Source organism: Brassica napus, unplaced genomic scaffold (assembly GCF_020379485.1).
Source record: "Brassica napus cultivar Da-Ae unplaced genomic scaffold, Da-Ae ScsIHWf_328;HRSCAF=522, whole genome shotgun sequence".
In the NCBI taxonomy this organism is placed as follows: domain Eukaryota; kingdom Viridiplantae; phylum Streptophyta; class Magnoliopsida; order Brassicales; family Brassicaceae; genus Brassica; species Brassica napus.
The window spans coordinates 15,001-25,000 of NW_026016409.1; the positions used below are offsets into that span (position 1 = coordinate 15,001).

At 44.1% G+C, this 10,000-nt stretch overlaps 2 protein-coding genes across 2 annotated transcripts in view; both read left to right on the top strand.

The window, feature by feature from the left end:
• Positions 1-871, top strand: part of LOC125603403 — a 900-nt gene extending 29 nt beyond the window's left edge. Inside the window, exons 1-2 of the mRNA XM_048774438.1 lie at positions 1-284; positions 384-871. The exon at positions 1-284 is cut by the window's left edge and continues 29 nt beyond it. Coding sequence (XP_048630395.1) covers positions 1-284; positions 384-871 — 772 coding nt within the window. The remainder of the gene's footprint in view (positions 285-383) is intronic.
• Positions 872-993: 122 nt separating this feature from the next.
• Positions 994-6,108, top strand: LOC106384552. Its single transcript, XM_048774439.1, has 4 exons — positions 994-1,061; positions 2,496-2,727; positions 5,104-5,507; positions 5,598-6,108. The coding sequence occupies exons 1-4, from the start codon at positions 994-996 to the stop codon at positions 6,106-6,108; spliced, it is 1,215 nt and encodes a 404-aa protein (XP_048630396.1).
• Positions 6,109-10,000: the final 3,892 nt, after the last annotated feature.

Consider the following 10,000-nt stretch of genomic DNA (forward strand, 5'->3'; position numbering starts at 1 on the left):
GGATCAGTACATGACAATTGAGAGTCCACTCGATCTTTGGAATGCTTTAAAGCACAGATACGATCACCAAAAGATGGTGTTGCTTCCAAAGGCAAGACACGACTGGATGCATCTCAGGTTCATGGATTTTAAGTCCGTGGACGAGTATAACTCAGCCTTGTTCAAAATCGTTTCTATACTAAGGCTATGTGGTGAAGAAGTGTCCGATGTGATGATGCTTGAAAAGACCTATACGACTTTCAATCAATCGAATTCTGTGTTGCAGCAGCAGTACAGGACAAAAGGTTTTGCCACATATACTGATCTGATCTCATGTCTTCTCCTGGCCGAGGCAAACAATGAACTCCTTATGAAAAATAGTGGAGCAAGGCCGGTCGGGACAGCACCATTACCCGAAGCCCATGATGTGGAAAGGAAATATCCCAAAGAAACCAACTACGCCCAAGACAACAGGAAACCATACGGTCAAGGCCGTGGTGGGTACAGGGGACGTAGACGTGACAATCATAACGGTAGAGATAACTACTCAGCCGGCCGAAGGGGAAACCACCATAACCGTGGTCGTGGTTCCAATTACGGTCGGGGCCGAGGGAGTTATGGCCGTGGACGAGGTGGCATATCCAAACCATCTTACACGTCCAAGTCTTTATGTCACAGATGCGGGATGGACAATCACTGGGCCAAGAACTGTAGAACTCCAAAGCACTTGTGCGAACTCTATCAAGAGAGTATCAAGAACAAGAATCCGGAGGCAAATATGATCCAAGAGAACGGTCAAGATGACAAGGGATATGATGCTGACAATGAATCCGACAGGGACAGCAAAGATGACCAAATGGATTTTGAGACGTCTGACTGTCTAAAGGACTAGTTTTTCGAATCACATTGTCTTATTGCTTTATGTGTTTGATTTGGTGTTTTTACTTTATGAAATGACATTTACATTAATGAAAATTTTAAAGTCTCTAAAGTCTAGAAATTTTATTTATAGAAATGAATGATGAGATGAATGTACTTGTGGTGGACAGTGGCACAAGCCACACGATCCTAAGAGACAAAAGGTACTTCATGAATCTCACATTGCAAAGTGCAAAGGTACAAACCATTGCAGGTGAGGCCAGCCTGATTGAAGGTCACGGCCAGGCCTATGTGATGATGCCAAAGGGCACTCACCTAGAGATCAAAACCGCCTTGTATTCCCCAAGCTCTAGAAGAAGCTTATTGAGTTTCAAAGACATAAGGTTGAACGGTTTCCACCTTGAAACATGGGAAGAAGGAAACAAAGAATTCCTTAATATAACCTTGATCACCAAAGGCAGTAAAAGGATCCTAGAGACCATGCCTGCAATGACTACTGGTCTTTACTATGCACGGATCAGTATGGTCGAGGCAAATGCCTCAGAGCTATTCACTTTATGGCATAACCGGCTTGGCCATCCCGGAACAGGAATGATGCGAAAATTGATGATGAATTCTCAAGGGCACACGTTCAAAGGAGTGATCCCACGAAATCTCACATGTGCAGCATGTGCACAAGGGAAACTCATAACCAGGCCATCACCAGCCAAGGTTAATAAAGAAACCTTGAACTTTCTGGAAAGAATCCAAGGGGACATATGCGGACCAATACACCCACCATGTGGGACGTTCAGATATTTTATGGTCCTCATTGATGCATCGACCAGATGGTCGCATGTATGTCTATTGTCCACTCGGAACCTAGCCTTTGCACGGCTGCTTGCTCAGATGATAAGACTGAGAGCACACTTCCCAGATTTTCCACTTAAGACTATACGTCTAGACAATGCTGGTGAGTTCACGTCCCAGGCGTTTAATGAATACTGTATGGCCATGGGGGTAAAAGTAGAACACTCCGTGGCACATGTCCATACACAGAACGGCTTGGCCGAGTCCTTCATTAAACGTATCCAGCTGATAGCCCGTCCATTACTTATGAAGTCTAAACTTCCGGTATCAGCATGGGGACATGCGGTTTTACATGCAACTGAACTGATACGCATCAGGCCATCAAGTGAGCATAGATATTCGCCATCCCAATTACTTAAGGGTCATGAGCCAGACGTGTCCCACATCAAAACGTTTGGATGTGCCGTCTACGTTCCAATTACTCCACCACAGAGAACTAAGATGGGACCGCAGAGAAGGATGGGAATATACGTAGGATATGAATCCCCAAGCATTATAAAGTATCTTGAGCCAACAACCGGTGATTTGTTTAAGGCCAGATACGAAGACTCACAGTTTGATGAGTCCACATATCCGTCCTTAGGGGGAGATAACAGCCGGTTGATAACAAAAGAATTGGATTGGTTTAGACCATCGACATCTTGGCAAGATCCTCGGACTAAAGATTGTGATTTAGAAGTCCAAAAGATAATACATCTACAAGAGCTAGCTAATAGATTGCCAGATACATTTGCTGACCCTAATAGAGTAACAATATCACATATCCCGGTTTGTAATGCACCTGTAAGATTAGACGTCCAAGATGGACAGTGTCAAGTGGCTACAGAGTCTAGGCAACGTCTAAAACGTGGCAGACCAATTGGTTCCAAAGATAAACAGCCTCGGAAATCCAAGAAAGGTGCTGGAACCGAGAGCATAAAGGAAACCATCCAGGACATAGATGGATCGGTCGAGCCGAACAGAATGGTCGAGCTGAATGTACCGACCACACCCGATGATCCGGCCGTCCCTCCAAGTGAGGTCCGGGACGCTGGACTTCACGGGACACCAGAGCCGGACAATCAAGAGATCTCTATAAACCATGTGATGTCTGGAAAACAATGGAACAGAAAGGATATCAACGTTGATGATTTATTTGCATATAAAGTGGCACTTGAGATCATGGATAAAGATGAGGATCTAGAACCCACGTCCATACAAGAATGCATGCTAAGATCAGATTGGATCAAATGGAAACAAGCTATAAACGTGGAGTTAGAATCATTGAGAAAGAGAGGCGTTTTTGGCCCTATAATCTTGACACCCAGAGATGTCAAACCAGTGGGATACAAATGGGTCTTTGTAAGGAAGAGAAATGAGAAAGGAGAAGTAGTGAGATACAAAGCACGGCTTGTAGCACAAGGATTCTCACAGAGACCTGGAATAGACTATGAGGAAACTTATTCCCCTGTGGTGGATGCGACTACACTGAGATATTTGATCAGTCTGGCCGTGAAAGAAAACATGGATTTGCGCCTAATGGATGTAGTCACCGCATACCTATACGGACCACTGGACAATGAGATACATATGAGAGTTCCAGAAGGCATTGAGCTCAAAGATAAGAAAGGTTCTCGAGAACAACATTGCATTAAGCTAAACAAAGCCTTGTACGGTTTAAAACAGTCAGGTCGGATGTGGTATAACCGGCTATCCGAGTACCTAACCAAAGAGGGTTATAAGAACGATCCAATAAGTCCATGTATATTCATAAAGAAATTCGACAGCAAGGGCTATGTAATAATGTCTGTCTATGTGGACGACCTGAACATCATTGGAACCTCAGAAGAAATTTCCCAGACCGTCGAGTGTCTTAAGAAAGAATTCGAAATGAAAGACTTAGGGAAAACTGTTATGAACATGTGTGGATTGCTAGGAACCAAGAGGCCTGTCCGTGGCCCATAGAGAGAGAGAGTATCCGCGGCCCAAGAGGAAAGAGAGTCGGCCGCCTCTAGCCTAGACGTTTTCCATTTATGTTTCATGTTTATCCATTAGGAGGTTTTCCTTTTTACTCTAGGATTATGATTTGGATACTTTCCATTTATCTATCTCTTGTATCCCCTATATAAGGGAACACTTTGATTCAGAAATATAACAGAACAACAGACACGATTTCATCTCTTGTTCACAACACGTTATCAGCACGATAGTTTCTAAAACCCTGAGACCAAAACCGAAACCCCTAAAAGTCTAAGCCGGCGATCCATAACCAAAACCCTAAAACCCTAACCTGTTCTTAACTTTTCAAGAACTCAGAAGATCAATCTCAGCTTCTCAGATCACGTTCCAGATCTAGAAGAACCGTCTCTCAACTCGCGATCGAACCCGATACCCGCGATCAGCCAGAGACAATCCGATACCCGATCAGTCCGAGACGAACCCGATAGCCGATCAGCTCGCAGCCGAGACACCTCCAGCCGCGATAGACCTCAACCGCGACCCGATAGGAGGCAGCGACCATCCGATCATCTCAGCTCGAAGCCTCTTCCAATCTTTGGTGGTCCGGTTCATAATCCCCTACGAAACTAAGGTATAAACATGATCTGAGAACATAGAAAGTAAAGAACCCTAATTCCATTATTATGGAAACCGTGAAATCCTAAAAGTAATCTAAGATTAAAATCGACAACCTCTTGGAACTAGAAACATGAATTGATTCCAAAATTAGAACCTGTCTTTGCTTGTTGATTGATTGAATCTGAAATTGGCAAACCCTAGTTTATGGAATCGAAAACCCTAACCCCTAAAGGAAACATTAGCCGATTTTAAGATTGACTTTGGTTGATTGTTTTTCTGATCTAAATTGAGGTTTTAGGAATGTTTAGATTGCTTGAATCAATCTGTCTGAACATGAATACTTAAGGCCTTGAAACCTTAAACATAAGTTGATAGATTGGAACCCTAGAAATCATAAGAACGTTTTAAAAACGTTTCTGCATGAATCTGAACTTGGTATTGCATCCGCAACTGATTAGGATAGAATCGGCCAGCATATAGAAACCGATTGATTCTGAATTTGAATGCATTAGAACATACATGGCCGTGTGGCATTAATCTTTTCTAGGACATATAGAATTGAATTCTAGGATTGATCGCACCATGGTAAACTTAGATTTACATAACCGAACTTGTTGATTGTTCATATAGCCGTGCGGCTTGTTTGATAGCTCCATGGTCGACTAGGATTGTTTGATACCATGAATGCATAAGACGTGTTGTGGCCGAGCTTGCATATATCATGCGGCCACATGATCCCATTGTATATCTAATGTCTTGAATGATAATGTGGATCAGATGTCGAAAATAGCAAACAGAGACTATGCAGCCCTTAATCTCTCCGGAGACAATTACTTGCAGTGGGCGCTAGACACAAGGATCAGTCTAAAGTCCAAAGGACTCGGTGATACCATCACTGAGGGTAATGATGAGAATGAAAAGAATAGATACAGGGCCATATGTTATATGCGCCATCATCTCATCGAAGGTCTTAAGGATCAGTACATGACAATTGAGAGTCCACTCGATCTTTGGAATGCTTTAAAGCACAGATACGATCACCAAAAGATGGTGTTGCTTCCAAAGGCAAGACACGACTGGATGCATCTCAGGTTCATGGATTTTAAGTCCGTGGACGAGTATAACTCAGCCTTGTTCAAAATCGTTTCTATACTAAGGCTATGTGGTGAAGAAGTGTCCGATGTGATGATGCTTGAAAAGACCTATACGACTTTCAATCAATCGAATTCTGTGTTGCAGCAGCAGTACAGGACAAAAGGTTTTGCCACATATACTGATCTGATCTCATGTCTTCTCCTGGCCGAGGCAAACAATGAACTCCTTATGAAAAATAGTGGAGCAAGGCCGGTCGGGACAGCACCATTACCCGAAGCCCATGATGTGGAAAGGAAATATCCCAAAGAAACCAACTACGCCCAAGACAACAGGAAACCATACGGTCAAGGCCGTGGTGGGTACAGGGGACGTAGACGTGACAATCATAACGGTAGAGATAACTACTCAGCCGGCCGAAGGGGAAACCACCATAACCGTGGTCGTGGTTCCAATTACGGTCGGGGCCGAGGGAGTTATGGCCGTGGACGAGGTGGCATATCCAAACCATCTTACACGTCCAAGTCTTTATGTCACAGATGCGGGATGGACAATCACTGGGCCAAGAACTGTAGAACTCCAAAGCACTTGTGCGAACTCTATCAAGAGAGTATCAAGAACAAGAATCCGGAGGCAAATATGATCCAAGAGAACGGTCAAGATGACAAGGGATATGATGCTGACAATGAATCCGACAGGGACAGCAAAGATGACCAAATGGATTTTGAGACGTCTGACTGTCTAAAGGACTAGTTTTTCGAATCACATTGTCTTATTGCTTTATGTGTTTGATTTGGTGTTTTTTACTTTATGAAATGACATTTACATTAATGAAAATTTTAAAGTCTCTAAAGTCTAGAAATTTTATTTATAGAAATGAATGATGAGATGAATGTACTTGTGGTGGACAGTGGCACAAGCCACACGATCCTAAGAGACAAAAGGTACTTCATGAATCTCACATTGCAAAGTGCAAAGGTACAAACCATTGCAGGTGAGGCCAGCCTGATTGAAGGTCACGGCCAGGCCTATGTGATGATGCCAAAGGGCACTCACCTAGAGATCAAAACCGCCTTGTATTCCCCAAGCTCTAGAAGAAGCTTATTGAGTTTCAAAGACATAAGGTTGAACGGTTTCCACCTTGAAACATGGGAAGAAGGAAACAAAGAATTCCTTAATATAACCTTGATCACCAAAGGCAGTAAAAGGATCCTAGAGACCATGCCTGCAATGACTACTGGTCTTTACTATGCACGGATCAGTATGGTCGAGGCAAATGCCTCAGAGCTATTCACTTTATGGCATAACCGGCTTGGCCATCCCGGAACAGGAATGATGCGAAAATTGATGATGAATTCTCAAGGGCACACGTTCAAAGGAGTGATCCCACGAAATCTCACATGTGCAGCATGTGCACAAGGGAAACTCATAACCAGGCCATCACCAGCCAAGGTTAATAAAGAAACCTTGAACTTTCTGGAAAGAATCCAAGGGGACATATGCGGACCAATACACCCACCATGTGGGACGTTCAGATATTTTATGGTCCTTATTGATGCATCGACCAGATGGTCGCATGTATGTCTATTGTCCACTCGGAACCTAGCCTTTGCACGGCTGCTTGCTCAGATGATAAGACTGAGAGCACACTTCCCAGATTTTCCACTTAAGACTATACGTCTAGACAATGCTGGTGAGTTCACGTCCCAGGCGTTTAATGAATACTGTATGGCCATGGGGGTAAAAGTAGAACACTCCGTGGCACATGTCCATACACAGAACGGCTTGGCCGAGTCCTTCATTAAACGTATCCAGCTGATAGCCCGTCCATTACTTATGAAGTCTAAACTTCCGGTATCAGCATGGGGACATGCAGTTTTACATGCAACTGAACTGATACGCATCAGGCCATCAAGTGAGCATAGATATTCGCCATCCCAATTACTTAAGGGTCATGAGCCAGACGTGTCCCACATCAAAACGTTTGGATGTGCCGTCTACGTTCCAATTACTCCACCACAGAGAACTAAGATGGGACCGCAGAGAAGGATGGGAATATACGTAGGATATGAATCCCCAAGCATTATAAAGTATCTTGAGCCAACAACCGGTGATTTGTTTAAGGCCAGATACGAAGACTCACAGTTTGATGAGTCCACATATCCGTCCTTAGGGGGAGATAACAGCCGGTTGATAACAAAAGAATTGGATTGGTTTAGACCATCGACATCTTGGCAAGATCCTCGGACTAAAGATTGTGATTTAGAAGTCCAAAAGATAATACATCTACAAGAGCTAGCTAATAGATTGCCAGATACATTTGCTGACCCTAATAGAGTAACAATATCACATATCCCGGCTTGTAATGCACCTGTAAGATTAGACGTCCAAGATGGACAGTGTCAAGTGGCTACAGAGTCTAGGCAACGTCTAAAACGTGGCAGACCAATTGGTTCCAAAGATAAACAGCCTCGGAAATCCAAGAAAGGTGCTGGAACCGAGAGCATAAAGGAAACCATCCAGGACATAGATGGATCGGTCGAGCCGACCAGAATGGTCGAGCCGAATGTACCGACCACACCCGATGATCCGGCCGTCCCTCCAAGTGAGGTCCGGGACGCTGGACTTCACGGGACACCAGAGCCGGACAATCAAGAGATCTCTATAAACCATGTGATGTCTGGAAAACAATGGAACAGAAAGGATATCAACGTTGATGATTTATTTGCATATAAAGTGGCACTTGAGATCATGGATAAAGATGAGGATCTAGAACCCACGTCCATACAAGAATGCATGCTAAGATCAGATTGGATCAAATGGAAACAAGCTATAAACGTGGAGTTAGAATCATTGAGAAAGAGAGGCGTTTTTGGCCCTATAATCTTGACACCCAGAGATGTCAAACCAGTGGGATACAAATGGGTCTTTGTAAGGAAGAGAAATGAGAAAGGAGAAGTAGTGAGATACAAAGCACGGCTTGTAGCACAAGGATTCTCACAGAGACCTGGAATAGACTATGAGGAAACTTATTCCCCTGTGGTGGATGCGACTACACTGAGATATTTGATCAGTCTGGCCGTGAAAGAAAACATGGATTTGCGCCTAATGGATGTAGTCACCGCATACCTATACGGACCACTGGACAATGAGATACATATGAGAGTTCCAGAAGGCATTGAGCTCAAAGATAAGAAAGGTTCTCGAGAACAACATTGCATTAAGCTAAACAAAGCCTTGTACGGTTTAAAACAGTCAGGTCGGATGTGGTATAACCGGCTATCCGAGTACCTAACCAAAGAGGGTTATAAGAACGATCCAATAAGTCCATGTATATTCATAAAGAAATTCGACAGCAAGGGCTATGTAATAATGTCTGTCTATGTGGACGACCTGAACATCATTGGAACCTCAGAAGAAATTTCCCAAACCGTCGAGTGTCTTAAGAAAGAATTCGAAATGAAAGACTTAGGGAAAACTAAGTTCTGTTTGGGATTACAGTTTGAGTATAAAGGAAATGGCATCCTTGTGCATCAAGAAACTTATACAGAGAAGATACTCAAGCAGTTCAATATGGACCAGGCACACCCCTTACCGTGTCCTATGGTCGTAAGGTCCTTAGACCTTGAAAAGGATCCATTCGGTCCAAAGAAACCCGACGAGGAACCGCTCGGATCGGAAGTGCCTTACTTAAGTGCCATTGGGGCTTTAATGTATTTAGCTAGTCATACTAGACCGGACATAAGCTTTGCCGTGAGTTTACTATCCAGATTTGGATCATGTCCGACTTTAAGGCATTGGAACGGAGTGAAACATCTGTTCAGATATCTGCAAGGAACAAAGGATCTTGGTTTGTTCTATACCAACCGACCAGAAGAGAACATGGTCGGATATGCAGATGCTGGGTACTTATCTGACCCACACCAGGCTAGATCTCAGACAGGATATGTGTTTACACATAGTGGAGCCGCAATATGCTGGCGTTCAACAAAGCAATCCTTAGTTGCTACATCGTCCAATCACGCCGAGATCATAGCCATGTATGAGGCAAGCCGTGAACTTGTCTGGTTGAGGAACATGACCGGCCATGTCTTGAAAGAGAGTGGTCTGTCCGGACAAGAGAAGGAGGAGCCAATGATCATCTACGAGGACAATGCAGCGTGCATTGCTCAGCTCAAGGAAGGATACATCAAAGGGGACAGGACCAAGCACATCCTGCCCAAGTTCTTTTTCACCCACGACCTGCAGAAGGCAAAGGAGGTCCAAGTAGTTCAAGTCCGATCCACAACTCAGCCGACCTTTTCACCAAGTCTCTACCAACCTCAACATTCAGGAAGCTGGTTCATCAGATTGGGATGCGCCGCCTGAAGGATCTGCAGTGATGCCTTCATCAGGGGGAGTATCATGCGTTGTACTCTTTTTCCTGTCTAAGGTTTCCATTTTTCCCACCTTGGGTTTTTGGTTTTCCTAGAGAGGTTTTAACGAGGCAACATCGTGCATGATACGAGCCCATATGGTTCTAGCATCCAAGGGGGAGTGTTATGAACATGTGTGGATTGCTAGGAACCAAGAGGCCTGTCCGTGGCCCATAGAGAGAGAGAGTATCCGCGGCCCAAGAGGAAAGAGAGTCGGCCGCCTCTAGCCT

Coding starts and splice junctions, on each gene's coding strand:
- LOC106384552 (XM_048774439.1), top strand. CDS start 994: ATGAATGATGAGATGAATGTACTTGTGGTGGACAGTGGCACAAGCCAC. Junction 1,062..2,495: donor ACGATCCTAAGAGACAAAAG/GTACTTCATGAA, acceptor TGCACCTGTAAG/ATTAGACGTCCAAGATGGAC. Junction 2,728..5,103: donor CGGCCGTCCCTCCAAGTGAG/GTCCGGGACGCT, acceptor AATTACTTGCAG/TGGGCGCTAGACACAAGGAT.